Source organism: Pan paniscus, chromosome 18, assembly GCF_029289425.2.
Source record: "Pan paniscus chromosome 18, NHGRI_mPanPan1-v2.0_pri, whole genome shotgun sequence".
Classification (NCBI taxonomy): domain Eukaryota; kingdom Metazoa; phylum Chordata; class Mammalia; order Primates; family Hominidae; genus Pan; species Pan paniscus.
Genome location: NC_073267.2, coordinates 9266572 through 9283072, shown reverse-complemented (window position 1 = coordinate 9283072; position 16501 = coordinate 9266572). Strand labels below are relative to the sequence as shown.

Sequence of the window (16501 nt, the reverse complement as noted above, 5' to 3'; positions counted from 1 at the left end):
GAATCCCACAATCTTTTTAGCTCCACATGTTGCTGAAACTCAAAGGGTATCTCAAGCCCAAGCCTTGCTGATCCCTGAGTGAAAGACAGGTGCGGTGAATCCAAGACAAGTGTGTGAAGGTTTACTGTCAGGAAACCCTAGAAATCCCTTCAGTGTTACTCTTGATCTTTCACCTTCCTGGTACTATTTGGTGGTTGGGAAATGTTAGTTCCTCTTACTGGGGTTGCCATAATTGTACCAAACTAGGGAATCAGTGGACACTTTATATAAATTACATAAATAATCTAATTTCATCTTCATATATATAATAAACAAAAATATATATTATATAACTACATATATTATAACTAAAAAATATATATTATAACTAAAATATATATTATAACTAAAATATATATTATATATTATAACTAAGATATATATCATATAACTAAAATATATATTATATATTACAACTAAAATATATATTAAAACTAAAATATATATTACATAATATATTATAACTAAAATACATATTATATACTATAATTAAAATATATATTATATAATACATTATAACTAAAATGTATATTATATATTATAAAATGTATATATATAACTGTTTCCATTACACAAGAGGGGACTCTAAAGCTCAGAGAAGTTAAGTAAAGTGCCAAGATCTCCCGTGACACACACACACACACACACACACACACGCAGATAGCTTGTCGAACTATACAAAGCTATGAGATTTGCAAACATATTTAAATTCACTCTTAATTTTCCATAATTGCTTTGGTTATCAAAGAAGGTTTCTGAATTAATTATGTAACATCATGCTGTCTTTTGAACATAAAGTACCGTTAAAATACAGCACTATACTTATATAAGGATGAAGAAAAACAGCTTTTATTTTCTTCTCTTTGATCTGAAAAAGGGAATTCCTAAAAGTATTCCATTAGAAGAGAGCTAAAGGTCCTAGAACATATTGATGACTTTTTTTTTTTTTTTTTTTTTTTTTTTTTAAGAAATGAGGTCTCGCTATGTTGCCCAGCCTGGCTTTGAACTCCTGGGCTCAAGTGATCCTCCTGCCTCAGCCTCCCACATAGCTAGGACTACAGGCACACAACACTGCGCCCGGCTACTTTTTTTTTTTTTTTTTGAGACAGGGTCTCACTCTGTCGCCCAGGCTGGAATGCAGTGGTGCGATCTCAGCTCATTGCAACCTCTGCATCCCAGTTTCAAGCAATCCTCTTACCTTAGCCCCCTGAGTAGCTGGGATCACAGGCATGCGTCACCATGCCCGGCTAATTTTTTGCATTTTTGGCAGAGAAGGGGTTTTGCCATGTTTCCCAGGATGGTCTGGAACTCCTGAGCTCAGGCAATCCACCCGCCTCGGCCCCACAGAGCTCAGGCAATCCACCCGCCTCGGCCCCACAAAGTGCTGGGATTACAGGCATAAGCCACCGTACCCGGCCCTAGTTTTTTACACTAAACTATTTATCTTTTCCTTTGCCAGAACTCAGGATAACTGGACAGCATTGATTCCAACTAGATCTTCAGGGACGCATATTTTGATAAAAATAGCTCTTCACCAGTGCAGATCTTGCTTTGTTTCCAGCAAAGGGGGAAAATGAAAAATCAGAAATTAGCAAGCTGTTCTTAAATGAGGACACACACGTCCTCCTTTCTTTTCTCCAGAAAGTGTCTTGACACTGCATTGTAGCAATCAGATTTCTTGGGAACTGGAGTGTGGAAATACTGGGAATGGGAGCAGTTCACAGGGGGAGCTGCGGCTGAATGGATCCAGAGAGAAATGACTGGAGAGCGTGGGATCAAGTGGAGCTGCAGTAATGAGCATGTCAAAGCCATGGGGAAACAGGAGCTGGGAGAGGTGGTGAAGAAAGGGTGAGAACTGGCCAACTGGGAGCTATGGGGCACAAGCCAGGAATGCTGAGGACAGGTGCAAGGCAGATGGGTCTGTTCCGAGAACTGTATCAGTTCCTATCATGTTTTCCATAAGTTTGTTTGCAAATGCGCTATCAGAAAGGGGGGGAATGGGGAAATTAACACATATTCAGTCTTTACTAAAATGCTAGGCTGGCCCTATTTAGGCAGACTTCCATCTATTTTAAGTAATCCACAATTAAATACAACAATATAGATAGTATTGTTGTTCACAGTTTACAGATGAGGATCAGAGATGTTAAGTGACTTTCCCGATGTCACACAGCTAGTGAGTTGAAGAGTCAGCATTGGAACCCAGGTTCTTGCAATCCCAATACTTCTGCTTTTCCTTCTATATCTCAATGTTGGCATTTTTAAAAAAGGAAAATAACCAAATACTATTACAACGAATATTCTCTTAATGATGACATATAACCCAATACACCACAAGAGAACAGAACAAAAATTGAAGGGACAAGTAAACCTTCTCTTGGATCTCATCTATGAAGACAAAGAAGCAGATTCAAGTGTGTATTGAGCACTTAGGGTGAACAAACCAGGAATCATCTGGAGCAATTTACATGGCTTATCTCATTTAATTCTCACAAACTCCTATGAGGTAAATGTTATTATTCTTACATTACAGAAGAAGACACTGAGGCTCAGAGAGGTTAATTAATTTGCCCAAGATCACACAGCTAGCAAGTGGTTAGCAGGAAATTTGCCCATCTGACCTGTTTCCTAGAAGCTATGAATGGAACTGAGGCTATCTTTGATTTCATCGAGTGCTAGCCTTTGAATGAAACATTTGCAGCAAAACAACACACTTCTCCTAAAGGCAAATTTTGATCATGATCACAAAGATGCAAAAAACCGGTTTGAATTAATACTGAATGATCAAGCATTTTCATTCTTGAATAAAATAACACATCCAGAAGGCAAGAGTATGTTATTGACACACAAGACCAGACACAATATGTGAATGGTCCATCCAGCCTGGCCCTCTGGGGCTCACAGCCCTCAATGGCCATGCCAAGCCAGAGTCCATCTTTAGCTCCAAACTATACAGTAGCTAGCAAACATTTTTAATGTTCTCTTGATCTTTAGACCGAGAGTGATAAACGAATGTCGTGTTCCCAAACAGCCAAAGCTCTGTACATGAGCCTGGCCAGAATGAAGGTCAAGTCCAACTGGAGTTGTTTGCTCTGCTTTTCTGTTAAAAAATTTTTTTTATCTGCTCCTGCAACTGTCCACCCCACTTATTTTGTGATAAAATGCTTATTGAGGAAGATACCAATAAGCAACATGGAAAAAAGAAAACACATTTAATTTTCTACCCAGCAATAACAATTTTGATGTGGTCTCCCACTCTCTGTATTCTATTTACCAACATAAGATTATTAATTTTGGGGAGGCGTAAAATGATGCCATTGGGAACACCATGTCAGATCGTTAACTATCGTCACTTTAATGGCCTCACAGGGACCTGGTGGAGACACCATGGAGAAGCAGGAAAATGCTGTGGGTATGGCTGCAGGCTGAGGCTTCCATTTTTGGCACCCTCTCTTGCTTTGAGGGAGCAGTTGCCACATTGTAAGTGGCTCTGTGAAGAGGTCCACATATCAAGGAACTGAGAGTGGCTTCTGGCTGACAGCCTCCAAGGAACTGAATCCAGCCACAACCCCATAAGTGGGACTGCCAGTAGATCGTCCAACCGCCAAGTTGAGCCATCATATGAGACCACAGCCCCAGCTGACAGCTCCATTACACCCTCATGACAGACCTTGATCCAGAGTATCTGGCTAAGTCACCCCTGGAGTCCCAACCCGCAGAAACTGTGAGATAATAAACATAGGATCCCAATCTGCTAAATCTGGAGGTATGTGTTATGTGGCAGCAGATAACCCATACAGTCGCTCGGGTCCTGGAGCCAACTGGGCTTAGCTCAAAAGCCTGGCTCAGCCGCTCATCAGCTCTGTGGCTCTGGCAACTTAATTTCCCTGACTTGAAGTTTCCTTTACCTGAAGGAGTGGAGGTGAGGGCTAAATGGGTTAAAAGTAAGCTGTAATTCCTATCATTTTTTAATCCTTCCCCTGGTTGCTACTTGCCTAATAGCAGTGTACGAGAGTACACATATTCCTGTATCTTTGCCAACACTGTGATTTAGTATTCTCAAAAAACCATATTCTGGCTTACTAGATATCCCAAATCAATAAGTCAAAAGAAAAGACAAAATCTCACCACATGGTTTTCTAAATCATAAATGTGCCAAAAAAGATTCAGCTCCAGCCAAGAAAATGCAGAAGAGGTAAAGGTAAGAAACTCTGTGATTTAGCCATTTCTATTTTTTTTTTTTTTTTTTGCATTGTGCCTGTATTTCCATGCTTGTAAAATGGGAGTTAGGACACTTCCCACCTTACTGTAAATACAAATAAAGTGCTTTCACATGAACCATAACCTCCGCCTCCTGGGTTCTAAGCGATTCTCCTGCCTCAGCCTCCCAAGTAGCTGGGATTACAGGTGCGCACCACCATGTACAGCTAATTTTTGTATTTTTAGTAGAGACGGGGTTTCATCATGTTGGCCAGGCTGGTCCTGAACTCCTGACCTCAGGTGATCCACCCGCCTCAGCCTCCCAAAGTGTTGGTATTATAGGTATGGGCCACTGTGCCTGGCACATATGAACCATTTCTTCTAATGCAAGAAATTTGTGAAATAGGAAGGACATGATTATTAGACCCGTTTTCCTGATGAGAAAACTGAGGCTTGGATAAGGTCTATCGGTTAGGCTCACTTGGTTAATATGTGGTAAAGCTAGTAACCCAATCACATGAATCTTGATCTAGTGCTCTTCCCATGGTGTCTCCTTAGGAAGGCTCAGATGTCCTTGAGAATGACCTTTAAAGATGGTGCCACATGTGCCACCAGGCTAGAGCTCCACAGGAGCTACCTCTCTTTCTTCACTGCCACATCCTTAATACCCAGCACAGCACTTGGCATGCAGTAGGTGCCCAACAGCCTTAGTTATGGAATGAATGGATTGTCTGTGCCAGACTATCTTTCTGACTTGGAACCCTCCATACCTACATCTTTCTGATTTATTTTAGCATAATTATGGGTAAACATTAATATGCTTCTCTTATAAATAAATAAATAAAGCAAAACCTTGGCCAGGTGCAGTGGCTCATGCCAGTAATCCTAACACTTTGGGAGGCCAAGATGGGTGGATCACTTGAGGTCAGGAGTTGGAGACTAGCCTAGCCAACATGGTAAAACCCTGTCTCTACAAAAAATATAAAAATTAGCCGGGCATGGTGGCAGGTGCCTGTAATCTCAGCTACTTGGGAGGCTGAGGCAGGAGGATCACTTGAATCCGGGAGGTGGAGGTTGCAGTGAGTCGAGATTGCACCACGGCACCACTCCAGCCTGGCCAACAGAGTGAGACTCCATCTCAAACACACACACACACACACACACACACACACACACACACACACACACACACACAAAGAAAAAAGGAAAAGCAAAACCTCAAAAGCCATTGATAACTTCTTAAAACCACCAAGGTCGAGAAGAATAAGGAAAAGACTGAGAAACTGTCACAGACCACAGGAGGCCATGGAAGATGAGACAAATCAATGCAATGTGTGTACCTGGATTGGATCCTGGAGCAGAAAAAGACATTAAAGGAAAAATGAGTGAAAGCCAAATAAAAGTCTGGAGTTTGGTTAATGGTAACATACCAAGGTCAGTTTCTTAGTGTCTTTAAAAATTTATTTATCTATTATTATTATTTTAAGACAAGGCCACCCAGTCTGGAGTGCTGTGGCATGATCACGGCTCACTGCAGCCTCGATCTCCCAGGCTCAAGCAATCCTCCCGCTTCAGCCTCCCCAGTAGCTGAGACTACAAGCACATGTCACCATGCCCAGCTAAGTTTTGTATTTTTCACAGAGACAGGGTCTCCCTATGTTGCCCAGGCTGGTCTCAAACCCCTGGGCTCAAGCGATCCTCCTGCCTCAGCCTCCCAAATTGCTGGGGTTACAGCTGTGAGCCACTGTCTTTCTTTCTTTCTTCCTTCCTTCCTTCCTTTTCTTCCTTTCTTGCTTTCCTTTCCTTTCTTTCTTTTTTTTTTTTTTTTTTTTTTAATCTCGGTCTGTTGCCCAGGCTGAAGTACAGTGGCTCAATCTCAGCTTACTGCAACCTCCGCCTTCTGGGTTCAAGTGCTTTTTCTGCCTCAGCCTCCCAAGTAGCTGGGATTACAGGTGCCTGCCACCACACCCGGCTAATTTTTTTTTTGTATTTTTAGTAGAGATGAGGTTTCATCATGTTGCCCAGGCTGGTCTCGAACTTCTGACCTCAGATGATCCTCCTGCCTTGGCCTCCCAAAGTGCTGGGATTATAGGCGTGAGCCACCGCGCCTGGCCAGCTAGTTTCTTAGTGTTGACAACTGCATCTTGGTGATGTAAGATGTTAACAAGGGAGGAAACTGGTGAGGGTCATATGGGGTCTCCCTGTAATATCTTTGTAACTTCTCTGTAAATCTAAAATTTTTTAAAAATAAGATGTTTATTTATTTATTTTTTATTTTTTTGAGACAGAGCCTTGATGTTGCCCAGGCTGGAGTACAGTGGCACAATCCAGCTCACTGCCATCTCTACCTCCTGGATTCAAGCGATTCTCCTGCCTCAGCCTCCTGAGTAGTTGGGATTACAGGCATCCACCACCACACCTGGCTAATTTTTGTATTTTTGGTAGAGACGGGGTTTCACCATGTTGGCCAGGCTGGTCTCGACCCCTGACCTCAGGTGATCTGCCCACCTCGCCTCCCAAAGTGCTGGGATTACAGTTGTGAGCCACTGCGCCTGGCCAAGATGTTTATTTTAAAATAAATCCTACTAATACTCTTTGGGGAGGGGCGAACACTCCTACTGTTTATCCCACCCAGGACATACACACCAGCATTCAACATGCAGACCAAGGACACGGCTAGCAGTTTGTCTTCAGAAGGCAGTAAGGCCTGACAACAAGGGACACCATGATGACAAGCACAGGGGCTCTGAGAGAGCTGGGGACAGACTGGAGGCTCACCGGTCTTTCTGAACCTATTTCATGGCCAGCCCTGAGCCAGGCAGTTTATATCTCTGCAGGAGGCCACTCTTGGGGCATGTGAAGGGAGGCTCCTGCTGGCTGCTCTGTCTCCAGAGCCACATGGAGGCACACGGAGGAGTAGTTAGCACTGGAGCCGGACAGAGTTGCTTGCAAGTGGCTGTGTGACCTTGGGCAAATGGCTTTGCTTCTCTAAGCCTGAGTTCTCTCACATATAAAATAGGATTCACTTGAGCCTCCCTCATGGGACTATTGGGAGGGAGGTCTCAAAGAGGTCAAACAGAAGGAAGAAGGAGCCAGTGCAAGTGGCCATGGGTGTGGGGCAGAGTGGGGGTGAGACATTCCTAAGATGGTGCCTCCCATCCAGTGATCCAGTGACCTTGAAGCACAGCTGGGCTTTAGGTCAATTTCAGAGTCATTTATGGCTTTCTTTGTTCCTTAGCAGCAACCCCAGATGTGTGTTTTCCCCAGCGGTCCCTGCAGAGATGGCCTGGGACCATCTGGCTGTGGAGGCCACCGCCTACCTGCAGGCAGAGTGGCTCCAGGGTGGATCCAATCCCATCAGACTGAGGCACTTGGGACAGGATCATACGACAGAGGTGGGAGAGAGAAAGGAGGTGGCGATGGTGATAGTTTTATGGATAGTGGGTGATGTGGTTTGGCTGTGTCCTCATTCAAATCTCATCTTAAATCGTAGCTCCCATAATTCCCACATGTCATGGAGGGACCCAGTGGGAGGTAATTGAATCACGGGGGTGGGTCTTTCCCATGCTGTTCTCATGATAGTCAATTGAATAAGTCTCACACGATCTGATGGTTTTACAAACGGGAGTTCCCCTGCACACGCTCTCTTGCCTGTCGCCATGTAAGACGTGCCTTTGTTCCTCCTTCACCTTCCGCCATGATTGTGAGGCCTCCCCAGCCATATGAAACTGTGCGACCATTAAACCTCTTTTTCTTCATAAAATACCCAGTCTCAGGTGTACCTTTATTAGCAGCATGAGAACAGACTAATACAGTGGGACAGTCCCAGAAACACTCACTGGCTGGTCCCTTTATCCCCAAGGGCTCTTCCAGCCCAGGAATCCCTAGTCTGGGTGGTATCTTCCATTAGTACCAGTTCTTATCAAGACCCCCGGGGCTTACCAGGCACCAGCAGGCGGTAGCTGTGCTGGAAGCTGCAGGCCAGGCGCTGGGCGAGCAACATGGAGGCCATGACCCCTTGAGGGACAGGGACGCCCTTTGCGTGCTGCCACCCTGAAAGAAACCAGAAATGCAGACTTAGGCCCATGAAGACCACTCCCCTCTCAGCCAAAGATCCCATCCCCACCACTTCCCACCTAATGGAGAAAGTTCTTCTGACATTGTCAAATGCTTGGGTTTTATACTGAACATGGACTTTATATATTAGGCCAGGCAAGGTGGCTCACACCTGTCATCTCAGCCACATTGGGAGACCGAGGATTTCTTGAGGCCAGGAGTTCCAGACTAGTCTGGGCAGCATAGCAAGATCCCATCTTCACAAAGACTTTAAAAATTAGCTGGGTGTGGTGGTGCCTGCCTATAGTCCCAGCTACTCAGGAGGCTGATGTGGGAGGATTGCTTGAGCCCAGGAATTTGAGGCTGCAGTGAGCCATAATCGTGCCACTGCTCTCCAGCCTGGGTGACAAAGTGATACCCTGTCTCAAAAAAAACCAAAACACAACAAAACAAAAAAAACTAACCCAAAACTATATTATACTGAATATATACTTGAATTCACATTTTTTTTTTTTTTTGAGATGGAGTCTCATTCTATCGCCCAGGCTGGAGTGCAGTGGCTGGATCTCGGTTCACTGCAACCTCAGCCTTCTGAGTAGCTGGGACTACAGGCATGTGCTACCATGCCCAGTGATTTTTTATTTTATTTTATTTTATTTTTTAAGTAGAGACGGGGTTTCACTATGTTGGCTAGTTTGGTCTCGAACTTCTGACCTCAAGTAATCTGCCTGCCTTGGCCTCCCAAAGTGCTGGGATTACAGGTATGAACCACTGTGTCCAGCCCTGATTGCCATTCTTATTGGGAGCCTGGAGCACCCCCTATCCCCCAGTTTGTTTCCTTTTATCATCTCTCCTTGCTCCCTGTTCCCTCTCCCCAGAACATCATTTAAATGTGTTTTGTGTGCCTCCTTCTGTCTTTCTGCTAAAAACCTGTTTTGTTAATTGGTATGTGTATTTTTTACATAAATGGTATTGTATCTCAGAACAAAATTTGTATCTCAGAACAGCGACAGCACCATTCATGTGTCATTCCTCTTCATGGACCCTGTTTCCCGAGTCCTTTCTGTGTGACGCATGCTGCACAAAACGCTTTACATACAGTATGATTAATATTTATTACTATTATTAACATGTACAACCATGCTCCATGGTCTTTTTACAGAGGAGGAAATTGAGGCACAGAGAGGTTAAGTGGTGGATCTGAAAGCCGAACTCACATGTGTGTGACCCCAGAGTCAGCAAACCTCACAGTCACGCAACACTTAGACCAAACACTCCATCAAAATCCGTCTATTTATTTTGCAACAAGTACTCCATTAAGTGCTGACTTTGTACCAAGTACTGTTTCTCAGACTGGACATACAGGGATGAATGAGGCAGGCCTGGAGCTTACATCCTCATGAGGAACAAAGAGAATGAAATGAATCATAACATAAACAAGGGCATCATTATAATGGGGAGAAGTGCCTTGAAGGAAAAGTGAAAGGTGCTAGGAGCATGATTTATCAGGCTTCTTTCACGTGCCAGCAACAATGGGGCGGGCATGATTATCCCCATTTTACAGATGAGGAAACTGAGGCTCCAGAAGTGATGTATTTTAACCCATGTTCACTGTAGCATTATTCACAATAGCCAAGAGGTGGAAGCAACCTAGACGTCCATTGACAGATGAATGGGAAAAAATATGCTGTATCCACAGAGTGGAATATTATGCAGCCTTAAAAAGGAGGAAATCCTGTTATATGCTGCAACATGGATGAGGCTGGAAGACATTATGCTAAGTGAAATAAGCCAGTCACCAAAGGTCAGATACTGCATGATTCCTGTCATATGAAACCTAAAGTAGTCAACCTCCTAGAAACAGAAAGAGGGTCTGGGCATGGTGACTCATGCCTCTAATCCCAGCACTTTGGGAGGCCAAGATGGGTGGATCACTTGAGGTCAGGTGTTCGAGACCAGCCTGGCCAACATAGTGAAACCCCGTCTCTACCAAAAATATAAAAAATTACCCGGGCGTGGTTGCGAGCTCCTGTAATCCCAGTTACTTGGGAGGCTGAGGCAGGAGAATCACTTCAACTCGGGAGGCAGAAGTTACAGTGAGCTGAGATCGCACCACTGCACTCCAGCCTGGGCGACAGATCGAGACTCTGTTTCAAGGGGGGAAAAAAAGAGAAACAGAAAAAGAGGAATGGTGGTTGCCAAGGGCTGGGGGAAGGGAAAAAAGGACATTGTTCAGTGTGTCTGGAGTTTCAGTTTGCAGGATGAAGTAGTTCTGGAGCTTCACTATACAACAAAAGTGCTTATAATACCGTACTGTATACTTAAAAATGGTGAAGATGGTAAATTTTATGTTATGTGTGTGATTTTTAAAATAACAATTAAAAAAAAAAAAAAGAAAAGTGATCCAGGAAAGACATTGGTGTTGAGGTTGACGTACCTATCAAGGACAACTAGACAACTACCACGGCTTCCAGTGCTTTGACAAAACTCAGGTGTGTGGCCTTCTGGTCCAGAGTCTGCCATTTCACATTGTTGGAGCAGTCATTGTATCCCTGAGAGTTGCAGCTCTCTATAAGTTTGCTGTGGCTGAACCAAGAAAGAAGGCATATGTAGAAGCGATGAGGATGGCTGTTATTGTTCAGAGTGCAAAGCGATTTTGGAATATAAAGAATTTCTTTGGGTTGAGTTACCTAGAAGTTTATCACTGACCTGTGTTCCTGAACTATGAAACATGAATATGGGGGCTAAGAAACAGTTTCTCTTTGGGCTGGCAGGGTGGCTCACTCCTGTAATCCCAGAATTTTGGGAGGCCAAGGCAGGTGGATCACTTGAGGTCAGGAGTTCGAGATCAGCATGGCCAACACAGTAAAACCCTGTCTCTACTAAAAATACAAAAATTAGCTGGGTGTGGTGGCGCACGCCCGTAATCCCAGCTACTCAGGAGCCTGAGGCACAAGAATCGCTTGAACCTGGGAGGCGGAGATGGCAGTGAGCCGAGATCACACCACCGCACTCCAGTCTGGGTGATAGAGTAAGACACCGTCTCACACACAAAAAATTAGAAATAGTTTCTCTTGATAAATAAACAATTAATGAGTACTTTGGACAGTAAACAAAGTAAAACTATTTTTTAAAAAGAAGCCATGTGGTTTACCCAGGACACAGCAAGTTGGTGGTGGAGCCAGCATTAGGGTTGAGAGATATCTGGCTCAGGAGTCCTGGCTTGTGCCTAATGCATGGATTTATTGCGAGTTGCAACACCTGAAACTTACTCTGTGACAGACCCTGGGGACGCAGCCCTCTCCTCATGCAGCCCTGGCTTGGGCTGCCTGACTCTACCCAGCCCCACAGTGGACAGAAATTCCATCCTAGACCTGGATGAAGACCAAGAGGCTTCTCCCACCCCCTGCTTCTCTGATGACAGCATATAGGAAGTGCCAACCAGAGGTGATAAATACAGACCTAGAGAGATCCCACAGCTGGAGGGGAGGCCTGAATCCAAGGAGAGAGAACAGGGCAAGGAGGAATGACAGGCGGGTTCAGAGTACAGGTGCAGGTGCTGGGAAACACGTGGGCTCAGCAGCACAGGGCAGGAATAGTGTGGAGAATCAGGCACCGAGCCCAGGATGGCGAGTTCCAGCACACTCTGGCTGCCCACAGAGCTAAGAGAATATTGGCTGTATTATTAGAAGGAAAGAGTGAATGAAGGAGGGAGGCGGTTGCCATTGATGCATTTGTGCTACGAACATTCATGGTACACCTACCGTGTGCCAGACCCTCCACTGGGCACTAGGGCACACAAAGATCAATTAGAGGCCGTCCTTACCCTCTAAGCATCATCAAGTACTGGGCACTTGCTATGTGCAGGCTCTCAGCTGGTGCTGTAGAACCATCTCGTTTCATCCCCAGAGCCCTAGGAGGCAGCTCCTAGAGGACAGAGACAGGTCATTATCCTGTCTTCAGGCAACTGAGGTACTATCACGGGTGGGGTGGGGTTGGTGCAGGAAGTATCTTCTGGCGTGTCTGCTCTGCACTTCCTTCCTCCCCATTCTCAGATACTTCCCCATTCCTCTGCGGGGGCGTAGACCTGGCCCTACTGGCCATGGTTGACTAGACAGGGCTGGGCCAGAGTCCTGACACCCTCTACCCACTGAGATGATCCAGCATTCAAACAGGGTCTTTTTTTTTTTTTAAGACAAAAAAGGGCTAGACAAAAGAAAGACTAGAGAGCAGTGGCGTGATCATTGCTCACTGCAGCCTTGAACTCCTGGGCTCAAGAGATCCTCCCACCTTAGCCCCGCCAAGTAGCTGGGACTACAGGCATGCACCACCATGCCCAGCTAATTTTTAAATATATATTTTTTTAGAGACAGGGGTCTCGCTATGTTGCCCAGGCTGGTCTCAAACTCCTGTGCTCAAATGACCCTCCCATCTTGGCTCCTAAAGTGCTGGGATTATAGGCATGAGCCATGGTGCCTGGTCTGTGTGAGACATTCTGAAGGGTACATTACTCCCTTCTCTTTGCTCAAACATCTATAGGAGTAGGGTGATCTCCCTGTTCAGAGATGATAAAAGGGAGGCTCAGAGAGGTTATGACATTTGGCCTCAGTCATAGGCTTACCTGAGACTGTCTGACCCCAAAGCCCCTGCCTCTATGCATTGTAACATCAGTTAATCCAGCTAATAACAAAACACCTAGCTGTTTTTGTTTTTGTTTTTGTTGAGACAGGGTCTGGCTCTGTCACTCAGGCTGGAGAGCAGTGGTGTAATCTTAGCTCACTGCAACCTCTGCCTCCCCCAGGGTCAGGCCATCCTGCCACCTCCCAAGTACCTGGAACTACAGGCGAACGCCGCCACACCCAGCTAATTTTTGTATTTTCAGTAGAGCCTGGTTTTTGTCATGTTGTGAAGGATGGTCTTGAACTCCTGAGCTCAAGTGATCTGCCTGCCTTGGCCTCCCAAGGTGCTGAGATTAGAGGCGTGAGCCACCGTGCCCGGCCCCTAGCTATTATTGATATGAGGCTTCATGAATAAAAATGACCTAGTTCACAGAATAAATTTTATTGCTTTTCACCAGAGGAAACTTTTTGAGAAAGTGTGGGCTTGGAAAGTGTGGCCATGAATTAACTGAGAAACCAAACTCTTTTTTTTTGAGATGGAGTCTTGTTCTATTGCCAGGCTGGAGTGCAGTGGCGTGATCTCGGCTCACTGCAACCTCTGACTCCCTGGTTCAAGCGATTCTCCTGCCTCAGCCTCCCGAGTAGCTGGGATTATAGACATGTGCCACCACACCTGGCTAATTTGTGTATTTTTAGTAGAGATGAGGTTTCACCATGTTGGCCAGAAGGTTCTCAATCTCCTGACCTTGTGATCAACCCGCCTCGGCCTCCCAAAGTGCTGGAATTACAGGTGTGAGCCACTGTGCATGGCCCAAACTCTTTTCTTAATAACTCAATGGTTTTTTTTCTATTCTAGGATATCCGACTCAATGCAAGCCTATTAATTTAGCAACAGAGTAACTATGAAGAAAGTGCAGTTCATGTCTTTCCCTTAAAACCACTTGTCTCAAACTGGGAGCACTGAGGCGTCACACAAGTCAATTTCCATTAAACACGTTTTTGAAACTCCGAATGTCTCAGAGAACTCAACATTTGAATATTCTGCAAAAGTGAGAGCCAAACCCACACGTTTTCAATTACAAAATGTCACATTGGAAAATATACTGTGGTGACATTTTGGTGGCCTGCAGTTGAAAATTGACCTTATAACAAAATCTGATCTCTGTTAGACATTAATTCTTAGCACAATATATTTCAAACAATTGGAAGAGTTAATGTCATTCATTCACTCCCTCTCACCCACTAATTCAATCAACAAAAGTTAATTAGGAACCTGTTATCAGCAAGGCACTGCATCGTTTAGATATAATCAATCTCTCTCTCTCTCTCTCTCTGACAGGGTCTCACTCTGTCGCCCAGGCTGGAGTGCAGTGGGGCGATCAGGGCTCACTGCAGCCTCTATCGCCCGGGCTCTAGCAATCTTCCCATCTCAGCCGTCCAAGTAGCTGGGACTACAGGCATGTGCCATCATGCCTGGCTAATTTTTTAAAATTTTTAGTAGAGATGAGGCCTTGCTATTTTGCCCAGGCTGGTCTCGAACTCTTGAGCTCAAGTGATCCTACCATCTTGGACTCCCAAACGGTTGGGATTACAGGCATGAGCCACTGCTCCTGGCCAAGTCATCACTTCTCTTAGGAGAAACCAAGAAGGATAAATTGCTTTCTTTCTGAAGCTCATAGTTTAGTGGCAGAGAACTATGAGCGGAAAGAAAATGGAAGAATTTAATGTACTAGGCTGCTTTACCCATCATGTGAATAATTTCTTAAAATAACCCAGCAGGATATGTACATAAAAATTTTCCAGTTCACTGTCAACAACAAATTCTGCATAAGATAGAACAGAATCACGACTATTTTGCTGGTGTGAGTGAAGTGCTAAGGGAACATGGGGAGATTCTTTCTGGCTGGGGTGACAATGTCAGGGAGGTGTTGCCTGAGCTGCATCTTCAAAAGTTAGGAGATTTCAGAAGGCAAAGAAGAAAGCAGGGATAAGGCAAGTGTTCGGAGGTGTATGATGACACGGAGCAGCAAAGGATCCTGGTGCACAGTGAGAGTGGGTGTGGTATGAAATCATAGAGCACTGGGAGGGAAGGTGAAGGTGCGGTCAGCTGGAGCCAACTCCCAGCAACAATTTCTAGGCTGATCTTGATTGATAGGGCCCTCTGGAGACCCTCTCAAAGGGAGGAGGGAGCCCAGCTGCTCTAGTTGCATCCAGAAGGGTCTGTGCTCCAGCAAAGGATACAATCAACAAAGCGAAGAGGCAACCCACAGAACAAGAGAAAATATTTACAAACTACTCCTCTGACAAGGGATTAATAACCAGAATATACAAAGGAGCTCAAACAACTCTATAGAAAAAAACTCTTAATTCGATCAAAAAATGGACAAAAGATTTGAATAGATATTTCTCAAAAGAAGACATACAAATGGCAAACAAGCATATGAAAAGGTGCTTGACATCACTGATCATCATAGAAGGCAAATCAAAACTACAAAGAGCTGTCATCTCACCCCAGTTAACATGGCTCATATCCAAAAGACAGGCAATAACAAATGCTGGAGAGGATGTGGAGCAAAGGGAACCCTTGTACATTGTTAGTGGGAATGTAAACTAGTACAACCACTATGGAGAACAGTTGGAGGTTCCTCAAAAAACTAAAAATTGAGCTACCATATGATCCAGGAATCCCACTGCTGGGTAAATACACAAAAGGAAGGAACTCAGTATATCGAAGAGATATCTGCACTCCTATGTTTGTTGCAGCACTGCTTACAATAGCTAAGATTTGGAAGCAACCTGAGTGTCCAATAACAGATGAATGGATAAAGAAAATGTGGTTCATACATGCAATGGAGTACTATTCAGCGCAGTGGCTCACACCTGTAATCCCAGCACTTTGGGAGGCTGAGGCAGGTGGATCACCTGAGGCCAGCCTGGTGAACATGGCAAAACCCCATCTCTACAAAAAAAAAAAATCATCTGGGTGTGGTGACCCATGCCTGTAGTCCCAGTTACTAGGGAGGCTGAGGCAGGAGAATCGCTTGAACCCGGGAGGCGGAGGTTGCAGTGAGCCGAGATGGCGCCACTGCACTCCAGCCTGGGCGACAGATCGAGACTCCATCTCAAAAAAAAAAAAAAAAAAAGATCTAGTCATTGCAACAACGTGGATGGAACTGGAGATCATCATGTTAAGTGAAATAAGCCAGGCACACAAAGACAAGTGGCATGTGTTCTCACTTATTTGTGGGATCTAAAAATCAAATCAATTTAAGTCATGGGCATAGAGAGTAGAAGGATGGTTACCAGAGGCTGGGAAGGGTAGTGGGGGGTTGAATGGGAGGTGGATAGTTAATGGGTACAAAAAAAATTAGAAAGAATAGAAGGGTCTGTGTTTAGGCAGGCTCCCAGGGAGGGGCAGGGAGCATGCACTCAGCATGTCAATGAGATGCTGGGGTCACTGAGCTGGGGAGGGGTTCTCGAGGCAGGTATGTTGGAGGGCACCCACTGGGGTGGGAGTTGATGAGGAGTAAGAAGTCAGGGATTAGCTCTTAAACCCTCAGTCCTAGAGTTGGCACGGCCTTTTCAGA

At 44.9% G+C, this 16501-nt stretch overlaps 1 protein-coding gene across 9 annotated transcripts in view; it reads right to left on the bottom strand.

The window, feature by feature from the left end:
- Positions 1–16501, bottom strand: part of ABAT (4-aminobutyrate aminotransferase) — a 122265-nt gene that overhangs the window by 40884 nt on the left and 64880 nt on the right. For 8 of the 9 annotated variants that reach the window (XM_063597947.1, XM_055099496.2, XM_003808307.6 and 5 more), the window contains one exon: positions 8182–8292. In XM_063597947.1, coding sequence (XP_063454017.1) covers positions 8182–8251 — 70 coding nt within the window. In that variant the 5' untranslated portion in view covers positions 8252–8292. Of the gene's footprint in view, positions 1–8181; positions 8293–10732; positions 10877–16501 lie in introns of those variants that run through there. The other variant, XM_055099497.2, reaches the window with a different exon arrangement.